At 43.3% G+C, this 26,182-nt stretch overlaps 1 protein-coding gene across 1 annotated transcript in view; it reads right to left on the minus strand.

The window, feature by feature from the left end:
* FBXW4 (F-box and WD repeat domain containing 4) overlaps positions 1 to 26,182 on the minus strand; it is a 79,621-nt gene that overhangs the window by 40,667 nt on the left and 12,772 nt on the right. Inside the window, exons 2-5 of the mRNA XM_084903791.1 lie at positions 23,657 to 23,752; positions 19,108 to 19,293; positions 18,544 to 18,676; positions 12,464 to 12,558 (exon numbers count right to left, since the gene is read on the minus strand). Coding sequence (XP_084759917.1) covers positions 12,464 to 12,558; positions 18,544 to 18,676; positions 19,108 to 19,293; positions 23,657 to 23,752 — 510 coding nt within the window. The remainder of the gene's footprint in view (positions 1 to 12,463; positions 12,559 to 18,543; positions 18,677 to 19,107; positions 19,294 to 23,656; positions 23,753 to 26,182) is intronic.

A 26,182-nucleotide genomic window follows, 5' to 3' on the forward strand; every position in this document is an offset into this window, starting at 1 on the left:
ACACCATTTAAAATAAAATATAGGTCCATATTTAATTTAATAATTGTAAAATATAAATAAAGGATTTTGTATACAGATGCCTGACATTATAATAGACATTTAAATGTAACTTACTTTTTTTCTAATTATAAAAATGGGTTCAGCCGAAACCTATTTAGCTCAATGAATAGAGCATCAGTCTGTGGGCTGAAAGGTCCCGGGTTTGATTCCGGTCAAGGGCATGTACCTTGGTTTCGTGCACATCCCCAGTAGGGGGTGTGCAAGAGGCAGCTAATCTATGGTTCTCTCTCATCGATGTTTCTAACTCTCTATCCCTCTCTCTTCCTCTCTATAAAAAATCAATAAAATATATATTTTTAAAAAATGGGTTCAATATAAAATATTTAAATACAAACAAGTAAAAAAAAATGTCAGTATAAACCTACCACATGAGCTAGTGAAGTAACTATCATACTGTTTTGTGACCCTTTTTCATTTAACAATATATTATGACATCTTTTGGAATCAATGACTATATATCTAGATTCTCCTTTTAGACATGTAGTATTCTGTTGAGTGAATGTTCCATAAAATATTTAACCAGACCCCTATTAATGTGTGTGTGTGTGTGTGTGTGTGTGTATATATATATATATATATATATATATATATATATATATATAGTTAATATAAGTCTTAATAAACACATATTGCATACTGGTCTGGTTATTGCCTAGGATACATTCCTAGAAATGGAATTTATGTGTTAAAAGATTTTCACTTTTTTATTTTTATTCTCACTGCCAAACTAATATAATTTTATAACCCTAACTTTTTCTCTCCTTCTTCCTGGCCACAGACCTCTAACAAGTTGAAGAATCTTCTGAACAATTTATCTTTTTGTATTAATTTTTTAAATATATTTTTTATTGATTTCAGAGAAGAAGGGAGGAGAGAAAGATAGAAACATCAGTGATGAGAATCATTGATTGGCTGCCTCCTGCACACCCCTTAACAGGGATGGAGCCCAAAACCTGGGCATTTGCCCTGATCTGGAATCAAACTGTGACCTCCTGGTTCAAAAGTCGACACTCAACCATTGAGCAACACCAGCCGGGCTAATTATTTGTTTTTATTCTCAACCACAGCTCGCGGTGAATACTAGTGAGATTTAAACTGGTCAGGAAGGTAGAGTGCTTTAAACACATTAGCCCATGTGCTCCTCTTTGCTAAATGTTACAAATCTCATCCTCATGCCCAGCTGATCCTTCTCTTGGTCTCCTCCCATTCAGGCCCAGGAGGAAGAGGTACAGGCTGGCCAGGACAGATAACGCTACAGCTGCAACAAGGCAGAAAATAACTGGAGAAAGAGAGTTTACATTGTCTTGTAAAAGTAAAATCCTCAGGAGAAAAAGAGACAGTGGTCATACCCCCTCTGTAGCTCCTGCAGGCCATGGTGCAGAAAGTTCAGAGTGAGGAGCATATGCTAAGAGATGGCTGATTACATCTGGACAACATCCTATAGGGAGACTGTGCTCCTAAAATGACAGAGTTTTGACTAAGCACCACAGGACAAGACTCGAGATAATCTCTCTTTCAAAAGTCCCCAATCAATGGTGGCCACAGGCAGAAAGGAGTTCATTTCAGTTTAGCCCACACATCTCAGCCTCTCCTTCCCTATCTATTCAGCCAGTGCATGACACATGCGCAACAGAGCCACACATAAAGGAGGAGATGCAGTCCCCACAGCTACACAGGCCTCTACTACTGAGGCACATTTATATTTGAAAAGCTCTTCCTTCTATTCTAGCCTTTGTGTCTTCCTATCTACTTTAATTCAGTTCCTAGAAAGAAGCTGATCTGAAGCTTCTCAACTGACCACTTACTATGCCAGCACAATGAAATTGGTGGCCATCCCCTACCTATTCCCACCTCCAGCACCACCAAGCAACACAGACTTAAGTGTCTCCAGTCTGGAAGCAAAAAGCCACACCTCTCTAGACGGGGCAGATGGAAGCATAAGAAAGAGAGAAAGGAAAAAGGCCTGCTGGCCCCACATTCTGCTTCATCAAGCCTAACCACAGTGTTAAGAGGATCAGAGAAAGCATAAGATGAAGAGCCTTGGTTTTAATGCCTTCCATAAAAGCAGGTAAGCTCCTGCCTCAAGATGCATGCTCCTCAGAATGTACACAGGACCCGAGCCCCCAGGGCCAGTATGCACATTTTCTGAAGAGTACCGACCTTAGATGGAGCTGCTACTTCCAGCCTGCTGTGAAAATCAAAATACTACACTATGACCACCATGGCCATTGTTCAGAAGCTGGATTATGATTTCACTGTAGGAAGGAGCAGAGAAGGAGACAGCAGGGAAAGCTGAACAGGGCCAGAGACAAGTCTGAACACAAGAACATGAAAAAAGAGTGTGTGTGTTAACAGAAAAATAAGATTTATAATTATTTTAATCTCCTTAAAAGGTTCTCTCTCATTACTTGAAATTCCTATTTGCAAATTAAGGCCCTTGGGAGGATTTTGGATGTTATCACATCCCAACTGGCACTCCACCTGCCCCTCCTATACTTTTTTGTTCCCTATCCATGTTTTAAATTTGCATTGCAAACTATGAAAAAGGAAAGCTTCTGCAGAAAGCAATTTCCTGGGCCAGCAGCTCTTGGACTAATATTCACTTTGCAATTACCATGGCTTCTGTATGTGCGTACTCTCCTCCCTCCTCCCTCCACCCATCCTCCCTTGCAGGCAACTTCTGCCTAAACCAAGCCTGTCTGACAGACATGTTACAAATTACCCCCTATGAAAATGCCCTGGCCAGTGTGGAGCAAGAACCAGTTGGGAAAAGGGGCAAGGATCTTGGGTGGTCAGCTAAATAGGGCACCCCAGAGGCACAGGGGTTTCATCTGTAGCACACAGGCACATAACTCTTACAAAAGATGGCAAATAACACCCCTCCCAAAAGTTCACAATCTGAAACTTCTAGAGTCCTGTTTAAGAAACTGCTAGAGAGCAGAAACCGGTTTCGCTCAATGGATAGAGCGTCGGCCTGGGGACTGAAAGGTCCCAGTTTCGATTCCGGTCAAGGGCATGTACCTTGGTTGCGGGCACATCCCCAGTAGGGGGTGTTCGGGAGGCAGCTGATAGATGATTCTCTCTCATCAATGTTTCTAACTCTCTGTCCCTCTTTCTTCCTCTCTGTGAAAAATCAATAAAATATATTTTTTAAAAAGAAAAAAGAAAGAGTAGATATTTACAACTTTCAAAAAAAAAAAAAAAAAAGAAAGAAAGAAAGAAAGAAAGAAACTGCTAGAGAGGCACAAGGATTAGCAGCTGTACAATTCACAAAGCCAGAAATCTTTTAGTACTGGTCTGAAGAAAAGAATCAAGTACATTTGTTAGCGTGCTGAGGCATAAATACATCCTTTACGATCACCATACATGAAACTAGTCAGCACAGCAGAATTCAGATTTATGATTCATAGCACCTTTATAGTTTTCCATATCAATGGTGTCAACATACGTATCCTATTATTGGTGGTATATACTGGTGTCTATTCTCCTTGATGATGTGAGGAAAATGTTCCAGCTCTTGGATTCCAATCTCCTAACCCCTTAAATGGAACTATTATAATAGAGAAACTTACTGAAACTCACTGATATAGGGAAATGGTCATGGGCATCAGGATTCTTGTTCTTGGGTCTTAAGCCCATGACCAAGCAGAGCTATGAATGATTGTCCTGAACTTGGAGAACAAAAGAATTATAGCTGACACCAGAGACTGCCATCAGGAGATCCCAGAGACAATAACTCTGGTAGGTGACAAGGGGGAAGCACATTTTCAAAAAATTTGGCTTAAAAAGGAAAACAAGGAATTTTAAAACTTGGCGCAAAAATAAAATATTGAAATCTGCCCCAAATTGCCTGAGACCCACCGAATTACAGGAGGATGGGGTGATCTTTCCACCTCTGACATGACCCCCAATACATAAACACACATTAATGCTACTGATTCAGCTACGCCCTCATCATTATCCTTTTCACTCAGACCCACCTCAACTCCCAGTCTATTTATAAGAGTAAGCTCCATTGCTCAAGAAACTAAAAACACAGATATTTCATGAAAATCTCTCTTCTGACTGATCTGAGTGTTACAGCCAACAGGTGGGGAAATCTTGTTAAATATACGAGTATTATCATGACAGGGCCACTGGCATGGATCGGTGCCATAAGTCAGAAAGGACTAGGAAGTTTCCGCCCCACCATCAGGTTCCTCTTTAGCCTTGACAGATCAAACTCACGCCGAAGCAGGCAACAGAGATCAGTTCAGTCTCCGAGCCAAAGGTCTTCACAGTGAGGGACCAAAGCTGCCCTGGCTGGGCCTCTGCCTGCCCGTGTCCCAGATTAATCACCACCAGGCAGGGCCTGGACACCAGGCTGCAATCTGAGCCCGGCAGCACCTGCACAAGGGTCACTCTGGCTCCTCCCACACTCCCCCTGAGCAAGACTCCAGGGCATGAGGGTGTCCACCTGTTGACTAGGTTACCTGGAACAGGAGGGCAAGACACTCAGCCATCTTCAATCCTGCAGATAAGTCAGAAACTGTTTGAGTGGGTTAGTGAAAGAAGAAGGAAAGATGCAGTGACTCAAGTAGTGAAGTAAAACCTCTGAGAGAAAGAAAATTCTCAGCCTCTGATCAGAAAGAGAAAAAAGCCCCAGTGCCCCTCTCATTACTGTCTAGAGAGGAAGGCTAGCTCAAGACCAGCAGGCAGGTGAACTAAGCTCTCAGAGGTTATGAGCTAATGAGATGCTTTGTGAGTGTTTGGTACACATTCTCATCATCTACAGATCAACAGGATGCTGAGGAGGAGTTGAGAGACCAGAACAGGAATATCTTTTCTAAACACCCCCAAATGCGGCCAGATATGCTAGCGCGGAAAGAAGCTTAGAAACAAATTCACTGAGGAGTAGGAGAGCTTCCTATGATGCCAAGACCTGGAAAAACTGTTGCCTCAATGTTCGCCTAAGTCAGTATGCTGTTTCAAATACTGTCCACTCAGAGCTTGCAACTATGGTGTGTCCACATGCCTATCGATTCTAGAATGCACTTTTTAGGACCAAAGGATCCTATTACAAATTCTTCTTGGATTGTAATCTCTTTTATATTATTGCTTCTCTAAGTAGAATAGGAGGAAGTATTCTTGAGGCTCAAAAAAAAAAAAAAAAAAAATCAAAAGGAGGAAGTTAAGCATAAAGATCTGTATCTTAGAAGGATCTGTCCCAGGGCCTAACCTGTGATATACTAGTAAGGAGAAACCGCTCATGGATGCAGGTTTTCCCACAAGCCTGATGGCCCCAGGGAAGGAAGGGTGGGAGGGGTCAGAGCAGATGGAAGTGTATGTCCCTTAAAAGAGAAGAGAAAAGCACAGGTCAAATAAGAGGAGAAAGGGCTCGGGCACAGCGCCTTCATTTGTGGAGGAACACCCACATCCTGACTGTTCACCTTGTACCTCCAGAGCTCCATCTCCAGGAATTCCCTTTGAACTCCAGCTGCAACCAGGAGTCAGGATAGAGCAGTGGCTACAATTACACACTTGCTTGGAAAGGGGGGTGGGGGGTTGTATGCATGTGACAGGCCATGAAAGGTCCCTGCCTATAAAACAGACTGGAAAACAAACCCTTAATTTAAATGTTAATGAAAGTGCTGTGGAGACATCAGAGGCTTCCCGGCTGCTCAGAGAACAGCTACACCAAGCTCCAGAATTTATAGCTCCCCTTCACCCTCCCACCTCCCTCTCTGCCTCATCACCCCCTGAAGTTTAAAGAGTAAAGAGAAAAAAACAACAACTAATTTTAACATTAACTCCATGCTTCCACCTTGGGATGTGATTGCTAAATTATCTGTCGGCAGAACAGTGATCAAAGGTGGAAAAACACAGGCACGTTGCACACACAACCCAGAAAAGTCAGCCACAGCTGCGGCAGGAAAATTACCTTCCTCTCCCTTCCCGCATCAGGAAAAGAAACTGCGGTGCAGGCGGGGCCTGGAGCCAGAAGGTGCAGGCTCTGATCCCTCCACCTAAGAACTTAGCACACAGATTACCCACTGACTGGCCTGTCTCTCCACCACACTATGCTGTCTAGCTCACTGCTGTTTCTCCAGAGTCTACCACATAGCAATGCTTAAGTATCTGGAGAAAGATGGACAGGGGATGGGCGGCAGGTGGGAGAGAGAGACCAGAGAGGGAACTCAAAGAATTGAAACACTGAGACAGGATGGAAATGTATTCCTGTGAGTAGGGGCAGGGTCTCCATGCACAGACTCTGTCTCAGGCTTCTGCAGCAGCCTCTGTTTCTATTTGTGGTATTTTATTTAAGTCAGTTCAACAACTGAGCCAACCTTGCTGGTCTGGGAAGGAGTCGCTCCCACAAAGGGGTTCTGGGCCAGCCAGGACTGGTTGGGTTGCTGGTGTCAGGCCAGCAGCTCAGCACATGAGCCTCCCCGTGCCCATCCTGCCCTGAACAGTGGCAGAAATCCAATCTTGAGGAAGTAAAACCCACCAGTCCCTGTGGCATTTCGTCCTTGCTTACTGATGGATACATCCATAGGAGAGGCTTGGCTTAGCACAGGCAATGAACTCTAGGGTGGTGGCCACTGCCCTGAGACTCGGAAGGACCAAACTCTGGTTCAAATGTAAGCCCACACTGATCCTTGTCCAATTTTCGGTCATTTCAGGTTGGACTAAGGAGCCCACCTAGCATTACCCAGAGCACCCTTCTTCCTCCAGGTGTCACACCTCCCCTGCCAGCCACATCAATCCCTGGCCCCTCCATGGTGCCTTTGTGCCTCTGACTCTCAACCGAGGGCACATCAGGAAGCTCCCTCCTGTGTGCTCTACAGCCTGGAAAAGGGGAACACTGAGCCCCTCTTTGCCTTAGGTAGGTCTCCTTTCCCTAGTCAGGCCCCAGAGGAAGCTTCCTCCTTGCCCTGGGAGGGAGAATTGAGGGGTCTTTGAGTTGACCAGGGGCCAAGCCATCAGGAGAACCAGCCACATTGTGAAGCCTAACAAAGTCAACCATCAGAATATTTTTCAGGTTTCAAGGTTAGGGATCCTCTTCAAGACCCAGCTCTCTACTGCCAACCAGAAAAAAGCAAAACTCAGAGGCACAACCTTTACTTTTGATTTGTCTTCTCCTAAAAGCACTGAGTTATGAAGCCCAGGGCCAAAGGGTTGCTGAACCACTGGGAATCAAAAGAATCCAAACTGAAAGTTGGCTGCGTCTTTTTCCAATCTTTCAGACCTCTCTGTCAGGGAAAACTCCAGATGCAATTACCTTTCTCTAAAGAAAGGTGCATTTCAACAGGCTGGTGAATATGCATCTACCCCACACACGACACACAGTAAACTGTGTAGCCACTGGAACAAACACCCTGCTCTCCCAATAAACCCACCCCCTTACCAAACAGTACACAGTGCCTGCTTTCCTTCCAGACTCCCTCACCTCTGGGAAAAATGAAGCAAGAAGGGGCAGCTGCTCCATCAAAACCCCCCAGAGGCCGCAACTCACTTTACGAATTTGAATCGGTACATTTCATGCAGACTTGGACTAATCCCCCAGAAAACAAACAGGCCACCACAGTGAGCAAAGTAACACAAAATTATATTGTATATTTAATAACATAGCAAAGTCAAGTTTCTACACCTATACCACTCATATATTTCCCAAATGACAGAAACAAGAGAGAAGGGATTAAAACCCAAGTGTCCTGGGAAGCCTTCCTGACCACACTCTCACAAGATAGCAAGTGTTGTTCAGAGATGGGGAAAGGGTTCTGTTGAGCACCTCCTTTTTCTTGAAAGGTAATAAATATGGTGTCTGGGGGCTCTCCTCTCTTCCCCTCTCAGGCAACCAGGGGAGGTAGGCTTACAGATCCATCTTATCACCAGGGCCCCCCATGGCTGGCTTGGAAGGAGTCCTGCAAACTGAAAACCCAGGAGCATCCATACTCCTGGACTGGGGCAAGCATTTACAGCTACCTGAGTAAGGCCAGCTCTCGATGACACACAGCCTTCCACCATTCCTCCCATCTCACAGAGAATTTCCCCGTCCCCTCAGAGTCCTTCAAGGGCCTCAGCTACTATCCAAGATGCCAGTGGTAAAAGCATGTCTGTGGTCCTCCCTTAGCCAACAGGACAAGGCAACAGGCTAGAGGCTTGAACACCAACTGCTGCCTCTTCTGCCCCATCCCACGTGTGCCCAATATCAAGTTTCCCTAAGGTTCCATTTCTCCCTCAGCCAGGAACTACCCCTCTTACCCCTCAACCAAAGACGTCCTGGTTTTAGGCTCTTAGTATCATCTGGCAACCATCACAGTTATGTACCCATCTTGTCCCCACCACTGAGCAAGTGCTCAGTCAATACACAGGGAATAAGGAGGAAAGGGAGTAAGAAAGGGAAAGATGGAAAGTAAAAGGGAATGAAATTAAGTCTTTAATAGTTCTGCATTTCCTAACTCTTGAGTATTTACTAACTTTATTCAGCTGGAAATAATTTTAAATGGCAACAAAACATAGTTCACATTTTGAAAACTCTGCTTTTCCGTGTTACTCATGGACAAGTGCTCAGAATCCACTGTGACCTCAAGAGGGTGTATGTCTGAGACCAGCTGGACTGAATGTGCTCAGCCCCACAATACACCCAGACATACCTCCAGCCTCTCACTTCTACTCTGTCGCAACCCATTCTTCCCTCACTCATTCCCAGCTCCAGGCTGAGCCTCCTCTACAGGAGGAGGGCTTCACCTATAAGTAACGAATCTTAAAAACAGGATTATTACTATCAAGGCAAGAAGATGGATAAGAGGCTAGAGCAAAAATCCTTGTCTGCCACTCTGCTGATAGAAGTTTTACTCCTATGTTTTGTGAGTACCTAACACACTCTAAGCACATGATTGGTGTTAAATATAATCTCCCATTGCTGTTTATAAATGGAGAACTCAGGGTCATGGAAGGAAGGATAGGTGATATTTGGACACAAGAAAGAATACCTGCTTTCTTCCAGTCATGAGCACCTCAAAATAAGCCTAGGGCTTGAGATTTCATATTTCATACTACAAGTATCTAAGCACACACAGAAAAAAGGCACAAAAGCCCAGCATCAGATAAATATGATAAATAGCTCTGAAATAATATTTTAAATAGAAGAAAGATATTAATTAAGAAAAGAGGTGTGCCAGATCTTCTAACTGCCCAGGTTCCTTCTAACTATGAGGGAGCTATGAGGAAAGCAAGAAATTTTCAGGTAAACCAGGAGTCACTGCCCTAGCGGACAGCTTACCCACCCCCCCATCCATGCTCTTCATGAGGGGGTTCAAGGGGCGCATCACATTAGTGACTCCGATGACCACATTCAATAGGGAAAGTGGCAGGAAGGGGAACGGAAGGCAGCCATCAAGGGCAGGAACACTGTGAGGAAAGGGAGAGGAAAGAGAAATTCCTGCTGAATCCCCAATTCAAGAAGACTGCAAAAGAGGCACAAGAGCCAGCCAAAGCCCCAGCAAGAGTGGAGCCACGACAGCAGGTAAAGCCACTAAACAAGCTCTCCCAGAGAGGAGATTCTGGCTGATATCATATTATAGTCCTTTCAGCTTTTCTTATTCATCATCTCAGGTCTTCTTCACAATACTCTAGAAAGGTCTATAGAGGAAGCAGTATTTACATTTATTACCGTAGGTGAGGAAACTGAGGCTCAGAGAAGGGAATGACTTACTGAAGCTACTCTGTTGGCTGGTGGCAAAGCAGAATTTCAGTCTTCCAGAACAACCCTGAGGCTGGGAGGCAGAGGCTCCCAGATTGGGATAAATGGGTGAGTTTATTGTAAGGTTCTAATTCACGGACATAGAGAAAATAAATTGTTCTAATAAAGATGAAAAGGCCCCTACCCCAGTTTATTTTCAGGTAAGAGAAAAAGGAACAGAGATAACACCAGCATATGCCCTGATCACTTAGAGTAATCCCAAAAGCAAACTATTTTTAAAGAGTCCAAGATACCATCTGTGAAGTTAGGGAAAAGGTCATCTCAAATAACCATGGGTCAGGAATTGAACAGCCAGCCAACAGTGAGTGAAAGATTCATCCAGAGCCAAGAAAGTATGCTAAGAGGACAAGACGACTTTAAAGGAGAATGTGAAGAAAACATAAGACCCAGGTTTTCACCAAAGATGAGGTACATCAAGGACGTAGCAGAGGGTCTGGCATAGAGCTATGACTAATAGATATTAACTGCTAGTAGTAGTAGCCATCATAAGCAGTACTAGTAATAGAAAACTATGTCCTTCCTCCAAGTTGTAGCCAAAAAAAACCAAACTCAGTTCATGGTAATCTAAACTGCTATTCAATGGTAAAGGCAGACATCTGTCCTCAACCTTTTTTTTTTTTTTTTTTAATCCTCACCCGAAGATATTTTTCCATTGATTTTTAGAGAGAGGGAAAGACAGAGAAAAACATCCATGCAAGAGAAACACATCGATTGGTTGCCTCCTGTATGTGCCCTAACTAGGGCCCAGGCTTGGTAGGAGCCTGCAATCAAGGTACATGTCCTTGACCAGAATTGAACCCAGGACACTTAAATCTGCAGGCTGATGCTCTATCCACTGAGCCAAACTGGCTAGGGCAGTCCTCAACCTTTTATTGGCATCATCTTCAACAGTTGCCATGCTTTATTCTAACACACTCCAGAAGAGGTAGGTAGAGTAGAGGGCCATGTGTGGGGATGCTGGGAGAGCCTGTTTGTGTTCTTTGGCCTAAACCCACATGCAGGAAATACGTGGACCATCTCCAGCCCTGAAGAATGTCCCTCTATCACGGACCCCACCCTCGTCTCCTGAAGCCAGCAAAAGTCCACAGGTAACCACCAAGACAAAGTCACCAGTCCACCTGTCATTCCCCACAGGCTGTCTCACCCTCCTTCAATCCTTACATATATTCAGCCCCCAGACCCCAAAGCCTGGCTAACTGGCTTAAGAAGTGGCAGCATTAGGAAGAAACTGAGGAGGGGACAAAGCTCAATGGCTCCATTTTCCACCCTCCACTCCCACACACTTAGGCCTCTCCGGGCTGGTCTTTCCTTCCCTCTTTCCTAGGATCACTAGAATGATTTGTTCTGAACAGCGACAGGTTTATAGGTTAGCCGACACCTCCGCTCTGTGGAATTTTAATTAACTTCTCCCATCGTCAATATGCTAAGGAATGGGGTCTCCATTCTCTGAGGTCAGCAATGTGTTTCAGGTCCTGCTATATCAGCCGTCAAATTGAAGAATTAATGACGTGGCTAATCGGCTCTAATTCTTTAGGAAGAAAAAAATTTGAAAGGGAGTTGTGGAAGGGGCAGGCGGAGGGATGCAAGCTCCATTGGGTGAAGAGAAAAAGGGAAGGGGGGAACTGACTCTCTCATAAAACAAATGACTGACTCAAACCCAGTGTTGGAGGTTGGCAGCCCTACAGCTTTCCTACTGATGGGGTGTAAGGGGTAAAGGAAATGGGGAAGACCCTAAGTAAGCACTGTGACAGAGCAGGTGCAGGAGAGGGCATCAACGCACCCTGCTGAGGAGGAGAGAGGCTCTACGTTAGTCCAAGAAAGCCTAGACAGAAAGCACAGTTAGGATGCACGCTCACTCATTCACAGATAAAGTTAGAGAAATACCAGTCAGGCCAAAGGTAGCCTAAAGCCGCCATAAAAAACCTGGCACTTCTGCTACAATGATCAATGCATCTACTGCACATACACGTCTTTGGATGAGGACCCAAAGGCACACAGGCCCTAAGCCTCTCCTAATGACTCAATACTTTAAAGGCCATGGTCAGCAAACGGCAGCTGGTGAGCCACATGCGGCTCTTTGGCCCCCTGAGTGTGGTTCTTCCACAAAATACCACAGCCTGGGTGAGTCTATTTTGAAGAAGTGGCGTTAGAAGAAGTTTAAGTTTAAAAAATTAGGCTCTCAAAAGAAATTTAAATCGTTGTACTGTTGATATTTGACTGTTGACTAATGACCACAGTTTGCTGACCACTGCTCTAAGGGATTCTCCAAAAGACATTTCCCAAGGGGAGCAAACCACTGATTTATGAGAGCAGTTTTGCTGGTGCTGTCACCTAGAGGTGCTGAGGTAACAACTTCTTCCAGAAGAGACATGGCTGTACAGCTGTACAGCTGGACTCAGTTATATTCTAACTTAGTATCTTTTCCTTCACATTGATGGGCCAGATGCTTAGGAAGTTGGTTCCTAGAAGGTTCTCTCAACCCAATGCTTATATGAAGTAACCTTCAGACCTCAAGTCTCTGGAGGATTTCCAAAATCTCCAGGAGAGCAGCGCAAACAAAGCAACCTAGAATATACAGGTAGAGGATTTTCTAGCCCAACTGATTTTGTAAAATAAAAGCATTATTATATGGGGCATATCCAAAAATGTCTCCCTTACCTGAGTAATGGGCTGATAGCAATGGACCAGACTCGATCTTCAGTCTGGATGGTGTGTAAGCACTGCCCAAGCCGGCCTGAGGCCAAAGACCATACCTGAAAACAGGAGAGAAGATGCTCTCATTGGCATTGCCTGGAATTGGGGTGGGGTGGCTGTCTCTGGGCAGGGATGAGGGAGGTGGGAATAGAGAATCCTTTATGTCCTGTATACACAGAGCACAGGGTATCAGCAGAGGTGCCTCTCTGGCATCTGGGCAGCCTACCACCCAAACAGACCCTGGCTTCCAGTCCTAACCAACCTCTTCCACCCAATACAGCTCTTACTTCCCAGCCAATTTTATACCAGGGAATCAGAAGTTCCACATTCCTCAGCTGAGACTTGACCGAGAGAAGTGAGTAGACGGGATTGCTTCTCTTAGCACCTTCCCCATGTTTGTGGATTTTCCTTTCTCCTATCTCTCACCAAGATTTTACTTTGGAGAGGTAAGAGGAGGGAGAAAGATCAAAACACAGTATGGGAGGATAGAGATAGAACTAGAGTAGAACTAGAAAAAGGAATAAAAAGAAAGATGCAAGGGAAGGAAAGAATGGAAAAAGAGAGACTTCAAAGTAGAAAGGTGGTGTGTTGTTTGTTTGTTGATAATGCCCAGGATTCAATGCTATTCATGTCAGCACGGAATTTAGCACCTAGTGTCACCAAAAGTAGCAGAAAAGCTTAACTCTTTTAAGCTTCCATATCTCCTACAGGTTAAAAATATTGCTTGGAGCACATTATCTGGTCCCTATCAGTCAGGAATGTACATTAGCAGCCACTCTGGGCTTAACTCTAATCAACACTCACAGAGCCCTCTCAGCAGTCAGTGCATTTAGAAATCTCCCATTAAGCACAAGGTCCCCCTACCTCACCCTATCCCAGATGACACACACAGGGAAATAAGCCTCTAACTAAACAGAAAGGAAACCTCAAATATACAGAGCTGTCCCCAGACAGCAGCCAAGGAGGGATCCTGAGGCAGCCAGATGGATCAATGACCTCTCAAGGTCCCTGCAGAGCTATAAGGGGAACACACAAGTCAGTCAGGGCCTTAGATGGAAGAACTTCCAGGAAACATTCCTTGGGTTTAAGGGGTAGGTAATGGAGTGGGGGTGGTCCTGCCTCCTTAGGGTCACATGATATCTCTTCCTTATAAAAGGAGAAAGTGTTTTAGATTTTGTGTGCATGATGGAGGCAAGAGGGTATGACCAATTTTCTCAAATTAGGGAAAAGAAAATAAAACAAGAAGATCCTGAATGAAAAAGGGCAGAAATTAAAGGTAAATACCACAGATTTCTTGGAGTGCCATGACTCCAGCTTACTCTTCTGGATCTGTAGTCAAGACACTTTGGTAGTAATTAGATGAACTTCTAATGTCCGCTCTTAGATAGTCCAGATTGGAATAGAGGTTTTCCTTTTCCCTGATGTAAACCCCCCAGAAGGTATGTTTTTACATAGGTGGTGGGAAGATACCAAGGGCTCTGATTACAAAATCTATGGGAACAGCCTAGGCCTGAATTCACTAGTGCCCTCCAGGGAACAGGCTGGTGGTGGATTCCTAGACTGTGCAAACCACAGAACAAGGTTTCTAGTCTCCAGAAGTGGATTGGAAAGTATGCTGCCAATTCTGAGCATCATCTTGGGAACGTGGCCCTCCTGATCAGCTCCAGCAACACACCATCCACCAGAAACCTGAGTGTGCTGGTCACATCTTCATCCTCAGTGGCCAAATTCAAAGGAGACCCATCCCCTGGAGAAGACAGAACTCGGTGGGAGTAGATCTTGATACAGTCCTTTTAAAAAGCAGTTAGCTGTATATATCAAGATTCTTAAAACTTTGACTCAGTAATTCTATTACTGAGACCCTATCTTAAAAAATAATCCCAAACTGAAGAAAAACCTAAATGATAAAACTATTCCCCGCAGCATGAGATAGCAGAAAGCATATATATGGGCTTTGGAATCAGACAAATCTGGGTTGAACCCAAGTTATTATTATCTCTGATCTTACAGATGTTTCATAACTTCTTAGCTTCAGTTCCCTCATGTGTAAAATAGAAATAATACCTAACTTTCAGGGTTGCAGTGTGGAAATGGGAAGATTTGTATAAATTATCCTGCACAGTAGCACAGTATTTGGTAGGTATTAGGCATCAATAACAGTGGCTCTTAATACTATACGAAAATAACTAGATACAAATATCCACTAGGAAAAACAGTGACTAAATTATGGTAAATCCATTGTGAAGCCATTAAAGACAACACAAACAAATAATTTATAATAATAATAAAAAAACCTTATAAAATAAACTAGATATAGTAGTGTACATTGGGTATCTAAAATATATCTATATATATATAAAAAGCCAGCGCCCATAATGCCATAATGACCAAAATGACTGGTTGCTATGACATCCACTATGACCAGCAAAATGGCCAACCTTCCTCGGCCCCTCCCCCTGACCAACACCACCCCTGATCGCCCCCCACTCCAATAGGGAGCAGGGTCGGCCCACCGCCCACAGCCAGCCCCTCCCCAGCCAGCCTTACACCCAATTGGCCTCCCTCACACCAATCAGGAGTGGGGCTGGCCGGCCAACCTCCCACGGCCCCTCCTTCAGCTGCTGACCACAAATCAGCCCCCCAACCCCATTTAGGGGTGGGGGCCAGCCAGCCCACTGCCCACAGTCCCTCCCCATGGCCAGACCCACCTCCAATAGGCCCCCTACCCCAATCAGGGGTGGGGCCCACCAGCCAATCGCCTGCAGCCCCTTCCCCCCAGCTGGCTCGGCCCAGATCAGTCGACTGGGGAGGGCCGGCCAGCCAACCTCCTGCCATCTCCTCCTCCCAACAGGCCTGGCCCCGATCCACCCTGTTTGGGATCAGGCCAACCGGACCCCACCATGCAAGAATTTGTGCACTGGGCATCTAGTTATAAGAATAATTATGTAGCAGAAAATTACCCTAAAAGATAAAATGAAAAAATAAATAAATATACAGTACTTAGTACAGTGCCTGATTACATCCTGTATTGTTACAAATCAAATAAGCAAACCCATGCATTGAAAAATAACTAAGAGAAAAAGACAAGTTCAAATGTTCCCTCTTCATAAAGTCTCCCCTCCCAATCCAGCTGTGATCCCTCCACCCTCTGAACTTTCTGGCCCTTTCCCTAGAGCCTTACACTTCAGCCTTTAGCCACTTCTGATCACCTTCATAGTGCACACATGCCTCAGTTCCCCTTGAGAGAGATTATATCTTCCTCCTCTTTGAAGAGCCTTGATGCCTTGTATAGACATATATCAGAATGAATAAAATAGAGAAAAAGGCAGGAATGAAGGGATGGTCAGTACTGGCCCAGGCCCACCAAGAACATAAGCTACCATCCTGTCACATCTGAAGATGAGACCACCCCACTAAAGCCCAGAGAAGCAAGACAAGCTAAGTCACAGGAAGTTAGAAACTAGAGTTGGGAGGGAAAGGAAGAGGGCTTTCTGGGCAGTTCTTTGCTCAGCAGTCTTCCAAAGAAAATGTTTTTGTTTCCCTCACCCCAATAAAACAATCCTCTATCCTAAGACACAGTACATATTTAGGGAACTCCCTCAAAACAGGCTATAGATGTTTACAGGCAAACATGATAGTTCTTATGTAGGTTTAGGTGTATCAGAAGTTTGAAGAAGCAGCTGTAGAATTGCAAGTGCCACCAAAAGAAAATGGAAAGTCAGTTATAAAAGAATAACTGTGGGTAATATCAAAATGGGTTAGGAAGCCCAGCCGGTGTGGTTCAATGGTTGAGTGCTGACCTATGACCCAGATCATGGTTTGGAAGGCAGCTATGCTAACCACTATACCACCAACGCCCCCAGGTCATGGTTTGATTCCAGGTCAGGGCACATGCCCAGGTTGCAGGGGTGTACAGGAGTTAGCTGATCAATGACTCGCTCTCATCTCTGATGTTTCTGTCTCTCTCTCTCTCCCCCTCTCCCTTCCTATCTGAAATCAATAAAAAAAAAAAAAAAATTGTAATAATGAAAGAAATAGGTCAGGAAGATGAAGGTGGTGAAATGCAAAGACAGTATCAGAAAGGAAGAAACAGAAGCAGCACCCAGAGAGCCAGAAAAGATGAGCTAGCCTGGAGATCATTAGGGAACCCCAAAGAGCTGACTAGCTTTCTGAAGTTGAAGAACCAGGAGGGAGAATTCTGTCACTGACCTAAAAGAATTTCTCAAAAGAAAGAGGATAGCCGAAACCAGTTTGGCTCAGTGGATAGAGCGTCGGCCTGCAGATGGAAGGGTCCCAGGTTTGATTCCGGTCAAGGGCATGTACCTTGGTTGTGGGCACATCCCCAGTGGGGGGTGTGCAGGAGGCAGCTGATCAATCATTCTCTCTCATCGATGTTTCTAACTCTCTATCCCTCTCTCTTCCTCTCTGTAAAAAATCAATAAAATATATATATATTTTTTAAAAGAGGATATACTGCAGCGACAATTTTAGAATTCAATATTACCTATTTCAATTTTTTTTAAAAACTAAGTCACTAAATAGGGCTGAGTTGGTACTTAAAAGGTGAAACTAACCCAATATCTCAGATAAAATTGATATAATTTCTTACAGTATGCAATCCTCGACTTGCTATGGTGATAAAGCCTAGTTTTATACTGCTCAGGATATCAGAACAAATAGGATAGAAAAGGTGTCACTGAAAAATAAGAACCAGGGGAAACTTAAAGCTATGACAAGAAGATACAACAATGAGATGGGATGATCTAGGTCACAGGTACCACAAAAGGTTTTCATGCAAATTGACTTCTAAGCAGTACAGCAACTTAAGGCCATCTCTTTTCAATGAATGGCACAAACAAAGTGACCAATCAGAAATGTGAAGTACAGAGGAGTGGGAAGCAGGTAATAGGAAATTCTGTTTCCATGTTGGTTTACAAAATCTTCTAGATTTTTCAGGCGCCCTGTGCTGATGCACATGTCTTTGACAGAATACAAAGCGAGAGGAAGAAAACAGCAAAGGAAGGAGAAACTTCCCCAAATAGAAAAGAACATATTTAGCTCTTCTTTTTATATAAATTACTGACATTTTTCCATGAAGGAGTAGTCAGTCACCAGAGGATACTCAGAGACAGAAAAGTTAGTGAGTAAAGACTAAAATTTCCCTCTCTTGAGTCCTCTCCCTTTATGCCTTAGAGACCCATTTGCTGACATGGACAAGTATTTTGCTCCTGTTAGCACTACAAAGTCTCTAGATGCTGGGAAACAGACAAGCAAGATACTATCAGGCCTCCTGCACCACCAACTGAACTGTCAGTAAAGTTCCCATGGCAGCCCCAAAGGACCAGGCATGTGTGGGCCTTGCCTAGGGCTGCTGGACACAGAAACGCAGAAAGTTCTCTATCTCATGGGTGGGAGCCTATTTGACCCAAATGTGGATGAGCTGAGTCCACAAAGCAGAGGGCACACTACTTATCAGTCTCATTCTGTTGGGACTTGGCAGATGTCTGACTGTAGACCAGGCAATTTGGCAATGACGCAACAAATAACACCCTTCTCTTGTCATCTTTCTGCTGCTTACTGACCTCATCCCTCTCCAGAGGAGCAGCAAAAACACATTTTAATTATCAGCCTGATTGCTTATAAACAAGGTGGTGAAAAATTAACCTCCCAAAACAGAGAGCAAGTAAAAAGAGGGAGATTTTTAAATAAAATATTGGGGTCAGAACTTAACCCACAAACTTGAGGAAACTCAGCTCAGGGAGGAAAAGCTGGCCAGGCCCTCTGTTTTTGAGTTCACGCCACATTTCAAGTGAGTGGCAAGTTTCCCAGCCACTGTCCACTCTTTTCCCAGGCCAGCTGGCAAAGATACAACCTGGCATGGCAAGCTGCATGCCAGAGGCACATAAGTGAGTCCTTTATTGTGTTGTTTCCCTCGCCCCCACCCAAAGCTCTCAGCCAATCCTGAGACTCAGGCCCTATCCACCCTCTCCCACCCACTCCCTATAGACAGAGGGAATAACAGTATATGGGAGTGACCATCTCACCTTGGCCGTTCTGTCCCTGGAGCCACTCACAATGATGCCCCCTTTGCAATCCACACAGTTCACCTCCTGCTCATGGGCTGAGTACTTGACGGTGAAGGTGCTATGAATCTTATGAACACCAATCTTTCCATCTCTACGAGAGAAATAAGGAGCCCACCCCAACAACCAATTATTCTCTCTGTAAGAAAAGAACAAGACTATAGAAACAGCCCAACACTCCAATGACATCCAAATTTGCTAAGCTCTAGGCAATTCAGTCCAATAAGGTCACTCCGAGCTCCCAGATACCTTTACTTTTCAGTACACTTGGGGCTGAACAGAGCTGAGAGACAAAACAAATTTCCCCCTCGAGAGTATCAAGACCAGCTTCACTTTCCATTAAAGGCTCTTCCTGTTTCCCTTCCCCAGCTAAGACTATTAAGGGCCATTGGTAAATCTCTGTGCTTTGAACTACTCCTTCTAGACTTCCTCCTCATCCCTTTGGAGCTGAGTCAGAAAAGTCAGAGACAGGCAGATGGTCCCTGAAAAATCCTGAGGCTGGAAGGAGAAACCAGTAGCACTTACCCTCCTGCACTGATAATATGTGAGTTGGCCAACACAAAGTGGCAAACGTCCTCATCATGCCCAGCAAAGACTCCCAGGGGCCGACGGTTCAAGCTGGCACCATCTGGGCGGAACTTATAGGCCAGGATGAAATTAGCCTGGGATATGTACAGAGAATCACCCTCTAGCTGCATCCAGGGCATCTGACTAGAGAGATGAAAAAACAAAATTTAAGGATCATCAAGATACAGAATGAAAACCTAACTCCAAGCTTTGGAGAGGCTGACTGATCCCCAACTTAGCAAGGATGACTTGCAAGGCTAAGTCTATCCCTTGCTCTCCCCTTCTTCAAAATGACCTTAGGGTACCTTCAGAAAACTAGAGTGATTGAATTTTGTGTTGACCTAATCATCTTCAGATTATCTAAGAAAGTGAGAATTAAAGGACCAATTAAATATCACTTTTAGTTGGAGAATGCTTACAACTTAAAATTACTGGGTAGGCAGAGCTTAGAAGATGCAATGATTGAGGGGTGGGGAGGGACAAAAAGAAGCCTTCCACACTAAGTAAATTTTTTCATTCTGTATCCTCTATGATTTGCTAAGTTTCAAGGTTCCAAGTCTCCCATACATATCTCTTTCCCAGTAGACTGGTTAGGGTATGATAGAGAAAGAAGAAGAGTGATCCCAGGAAAATTCCCTTCCCATCTCACTTACTAGCATGAGTGAAAGGAATAAAGTCATATAGGAAAGGATGCGAATAATGTACTGATTAGATACCTAGATCTTCACAGGGGACATCTACATTTCTAAATGTATGAGAGGACCCAGTGTAAGAGTAGCAATGGAAAAACACAGTCCCTAGGGCAGTTTACTACAGGGACTACGGAGAAATAGCTCTCATAGGCAGCTGATAAAATAAATCCACAGAGTTAAAGATTCCCTCTACAATCTGGCAAGAAGAAAGGTAGAGGGGAAAAAGGAGACATATGTAAAATTTTAAACAATAAAAAAAAAAAAAAAAGAGCAAAGGTAGAAGCCAGAGACGAGTCCCATGGCACAGAGTGAGATTTAAGAAGAAAGAGGCTCTGCCAGACACCAGGTCTCTGTGGGGTCTAAGCCCCTTTCCCAAGGTAGACATCCCAGCAGCCTGCCCCACTCTACCTAGGGATTCTGGAGCCACCAGGCCCCAAGCAAAGCATAGGGACAGCTGATTCATCCCCATTTACAGACACCATCTCTCCCTGCCAAGCCTGTCTGAGCAAACTGGGCTGGGTTTCTTCCCCAGACTCCTTAATACAGGCGTCATGGGAATGTGGAAAAGTTCTGCAAATTGACTTGACGGGCCATTAAATGCAGCTTGGACTTTGTAATAACTGAGTTTCTGCTTGTGAGGTTTTTACAAGTGGGTGCATATATTATATGGAACATGTGTAGAGTGTGTATAGATGCCTGCATTCTCACTCGTTATGCACATTCCTCTTCAGCATCCCCTTGCATGAGTGTGTGGCACACTCAAGTGGGCAGCAAGCAGAGGGGTTTGAAATTCAAGTTAAGAGCCATCTGGTAAACAGCCATTGCCTAGGACAAGAAACCAGGTTCATGCCAGGTGAACAGTGGAGAATCCCAGGGCAGCCTGGTAACTGTTTTGTGTGTTTATTTGCCAAACTGCTTTAAGCCAGCCAAAAATAATAATAAAAATAAAAATGCCAGGGACAAAACCTTGATAGAGAAATAAACTCTACTTTATGGTATTAAAAGACAAAAGTGGGGAGAATCCAAGATGGCTGCTCGGGTAGGCAACTAGCCGCAGCCGCACACAACAATTTTAATAAAATACAACTAAAATATAAAATGGACATTACCCAGAACTACAGGAAAGTCGACTGACTGGAAATCTTACAACAAGAAGCAAGGAGAAAACCAGAAGGAAGCACGGAGGAGCTGTAAAAGCCCAAGGTACGGAGACACGCAGCGCGCGCGGAGAGGACGGAGCCAGAGAGGAGGGAGGCCGAGTGCCTGGCGGGCGTTCCCAAGCGGGAAGGAGAGAAAACTCCGACTGTGCTGGGCCCCTGACTGCTCTGAACCCCCGTTCTGGGCCAGACCCCGGGGACTCAGGCTCAGCCATAGGGAGCTGGGCTGTAAGTCGGAACCCCGGGGTAGCGGAGAAAGGAGGTCCCGGAGGCGCGCACACTGCCCCCAGAGAAGGGACGGTCGGCTGTGCCGCGGGATTGCCCTGACGGGAAGGAGACTGGGGCTTCAGACTGCTGTGAACGCCACCTCCAACTCCACTTCCAACTGAACTGAACCCCAATACCGGGCTCATTGGGGGAGAGCATAGACTGTTTGGCAGCAGGCGAAAATCGAGGGCACCTTTCTCTCAGAGGCGCCGGCAGTGAGCACTGAAGGACCCGCATAGGGCGGGGCTGACGGAAGCCAAAGCTGCAGGCTCCACCCTGAAATCCCGTCCCATCTGTAACTGCGAAATGCGACAACAAAATAGATCACAAACGAAAGAAATGGAGGACAAAAAGCGTCTGGATATAGAGTTCAAATCTACGCTTATAAGGTTTTTCAAGAATTTCCTAAAAAAGATGGATAAGGCCTATGAGGATATGAAAAGAGACCATCAAGAAATGATAAGGGAACAACAAGAAATAAAGAATACATTGTCTGAAATAAAAAATATTCTACAGAGTCCTAAAAACAGAAGGGAAGATCGCAAGAAGCAAGTCAAAGATTTGGAACATAAAGAGCCAGAAGACACTCCTCCACAGAAGCTAGAAGGCAAGAGAATCCAGAAAATTGAAGATAATGTAAGAAACCTCTGGGACAACTTCAAGCGAACCAACATCAGAATTATGGGGGTTCCAGAAGATGAGAGAGAGCAAGATATCGAAAACATACTGAAAGAAATAGTGACAGAAAACTTCCCCCACCTGGTGAAAGAATTTGACTTACAAGTCCAGGAAGTGCACAGAACTCCAAACAAAAGGAATCCAAAGAGGACCTCACCGAGACACATCATTATTAAAATTCCAAGAGCAAAAGATAAAGAGAGAATATTAAAAGAAGCAAGAGCAAAGAAGGTAGTAACTTATAAAGGAGCACCTATACGATTGTCAGCTGACTTCTCAACAGAAACCATGCAGGCCAGAAGGGAATGGCAAGAAATATACAAGGTGATGAATAGCAAGAACCTACAGCCAAAAATAAGCTACCCAGCGAAGCTATCACTCAGAATCGAAGGCCAGATAAAGAGCTTCACTAATAAAAAAAAGCTAAAGGAGTTCATCACCACCAAACCAGAATTATATGAATTGCTGAAGGGGGTTCTTTCAGAAGAGAAAGTAAACAAAGATAAAAATTATGAACAACAAATACGTAATTATCAACAAGTGAATCTAAAAACCAAGGAAATTAAAAAAATCTGATGAACAATATTAACTGTTGAATATAATAGAATCAGAGGTATGGAAGGGGAGTGAACTGACGATTCTTGGGGAAAAGGGGAGAGGGGGGCGTGGGAAGAGACTGAACATAAACTGTGCACCTATGGATGAGGACAATGGGGAGAGGGGAAAGGGCAGAGGGTGGGGTGGGAACCTGGTGGAGGAGAGCAATGGTGGGGGGGGGGGGGAAGGAACATTTGTAATAATATGAAAAATAAAAACTTATTAAAAAAAAAAAAAAAAAAAAAAGACAAAAGTGGGAAGCAACGGGTAAAGTCCTTCATCATAAAAATCCACATTTCTCCCCTAGTTTCTTTACCATCGCCACTATCACATTAATTCACAGCAGCCGATGTCAATAAAACCAGTGGAAACTGGACACAAGAGAGAAAGGGTCATCAGATGAAAAAGCCTGACTTATATCTATCAGTACAGGTATAGATGAGCAATCATGATATTCCCTATTCATTCCAACAATCAACAAAGAGCACTTTTTTTGGTAGAAAGTCATGTAATAACTTTGAAAAGTTATTATATAAGTTATTATGATAAAGCATAAAATCTGTGGCATTGGTAGTTTCGAGGCCATTATTTAAATCTCCTAGCACTTTTTCTGAGCTCTGCCTCCTGTCACATATATATATACACAAGCCTTTAGATTCTATTTTGCTTTTTAATAAAGTAGGGGAAAGAACTATAAGAAGCCAGTAGTAAAAGTGTAACTTCCTAGAATAGAAGATTTAAAGAAAAATCATTGTAAAACAAGATGCGTTGAAATGTTGGCTTCATTTATTTCTTTTGATGAGATACATTAACAATGGTTACCTCTGAGTGGTAGGATTATAAGTTAAGTTTTATTTTCTTCTTTAAACTTTTCTATTTTTTTTTCAAATTTCTACAATAAACATTTATTGTTTTTATAATCATAACAATACAGAATTTGTAAAAATACCATTTCTGTAATCCTTTTGATGTGAAAAAATTGTCCCTCTGATATTTAAAGGATCACCAGGGCCACCTACCCAAGAAAGGCTACTCAACTCCAGCCAGGACCAGATTTTTCACTTCCCAGTATGCTTTTCTGTCCCAGGTGGCTTTAATAGTCAAAAGGCTACTTACCTGCATCTCCACTTCAACAGAATCCCCTCTCGGCAGCGCCCCAACCTCCAGTTTTGAGACACCTTCACTCGTTCTTTTACTGGTATACTGGCCATCCTGTGTGCAGACAAAACAGACAATTCAGTCACTACAACTCATTGCCAACCAGAGAAAATTCCATGGGCTTACAAGTCAGGACTCAGGAATATCCAGAATATATATGGATACAAGTGAAGGGGCTAGGAGACAAGAAAGGAATACGTAACTCTTCTCTCTCCATGCTAGGATAACTAAGAAATTCAAGGAGAACAGCTTTTCCTTTAAAGTGTCTATAGTGATGCTAAAGCAATTTAATAGAGAAAGGATGACAAACAGTGTTGGAAGCACAGGCTATCCATACAGGAAAAAATGAACTCTGACCCCTACCTCACACCATAAGGAAAAATTAATTCAAAATAGATCACAGACCTAAACATAAAATCTGTTTATAAAACTGCTTATCGGTAAAGCAAAAACTGATTTAGATTATCATTTCATATCACAATAAACTCCCCCAAAATGAAAGTGAATTTAAAATAGTTTAACTAAAAGTAGTTTAAATACTGAACAGAAGAAAAAAGAGATTAAAATAAAAGCAGCATAGTAGGGAAAATTAACAGTTAATTCCATAGGTAAAAGTTTTATGCTTAAAAGTTTTTTTGGTTTTTTAAAATATATTTTATTGTTTTACAGAGAGGAAGGGAGAGGGATAGAGAGCTAGAAAAATCAATGAGAGAGAAACATAGACCAGCTGCCTCCTGCACACCCTCCACCGGGGATGTGCCCGAAACCAATGTATATGCTCTTAACCGGAATCGAACCTGGGACCTTCCAGTCCGCAGACCGACACTCTATCCACTGAGCCAAACCAGTTTCGGTTATACTACCTAAAAGTTTTAAGGGACTGTGTAACACACTGTCTCCAATACTCTGTCATCCATATCCAAAAGCAGATAAGTCACACAGTGTTCACATAATAAAACACTAGGGAAACATCCACAACAGTAATAGTTCACAGAAATGCACATTAAAACAATTATTAAAAATAAATAATAAAATTTAAAAACAACTATTAAAAGTACCACCTCACATATATTAAGTGGAAAAACCACACTACCTTTGGTCTGACAGAAGGATTTGGGTTTGGCTATGCACTGCTAGCAGCATGCTGATACAACTTTTCAGAAAGGAATTCTATGAAGAAAAGTTGTTAAATGACAGCTTCTGACCCAGCATTCCCACTATGGGCACTGCAGCACAAAGACAAAATTCAAAAGAAAAATATATTTTATGAAGATATTTATAGTTGCAGCTATACACTGAGTGACCAGATTATGATGATCTCTGAACACATAATAATGTGGCCACTCAGTGTACTTATATATAGGGAAAGCTTGCAAATCTTGATATATCAAGGGACCAGGAGATAGTGGCCCCAGCCTCTAGCTAGTAAGTCCTCTGCTTCTTTCTAACTAACTACCCACAATGCAATCTTATACATAGAAAACCTTATTTTAAAATCTCAACTCTGAGGTCAGTCTACACTGAGTGGCCAGATTATTATGCGTTCAGAGATCATAATCTGGCCTCTCAGTGTATATTAGAGTTAAAACCTAAAAATAGCCCAAATGTCTGCCTGTGGGAGAGAATGGTATACTAATACAATAAAACATATTGCCACTAGAAATGATAAAAGTGAGGACTGCAAAATACTTTGGAAATGAAAGTAGCAAGGAATAGTAATTTTAAAACTAAGTCAAATTTGTAAAGTAGAGGTGAGGAGACACTACATAAAATTATATCTCCATAAATAACTGGTCAGAAGAGGTAAATAGATGGTACTTTAGGAAGTGAGCAATTTAAAAAAATATATCACATAATTATTGAGAGTTAGGTCTTTCAATTTACCTTTAAATAGTAGATTAAATGAAGTTATGGAGAAAGTGTAGAATGCAGAATTAGTAAACTGGGATCCAAACCTGGCTATCTAATTTCTCTAGTTATCAATTTCTTTGCCTATGAAAGGGTAGTATTTCACACAATTGTGGCGTTTTATTTATTTATTTATTTTTAAATGTATTTTATTGATTTTGTACAGAGAGGAAGGGAGAGAGATTGAGAGTTAGAAACATCAATGAGAGAGAGTCATCGATCAGCTGCCTCTTGCACACCCCTTACTGGGGATATGCCCGCAACCAAGGTACATGCCCTTGACCGGAATCGAACCCGGGACCTTTCAGTCCCCAAGCCGACGCTCTATCCATTGAGCCAAACCGGTCTCGGCCAATTGTGGCGTTTTAAAGATGACAACTAAAACAAAGAACAGTATAAGTTATAAATCACCACAAAAAGGTTAATTTTACATGAATATAAATATATGTAGTGATTAATATCCATTAATGGTGCCACCTCTAAAAGCTAATTCAATCATCATTTGTTTTTCTACTAATCCAATTATAACTATTAGAAACTGTTCTTCTAATGTCAAACTTAGTCCTCTTTCCGGCT

This window comes from Pipistrellus hanaki, assembly GCF_964339955.1.
Source record: "Pipistrellus hanaki genome assembly, chromosome: 14".
Lineage (NCBI taxonomy): Eukaryota > Metazoa > Chordata > Mammalia > Chiroptera > Vespertilionidae > Pipistrellus > Pipistrellus hanaki.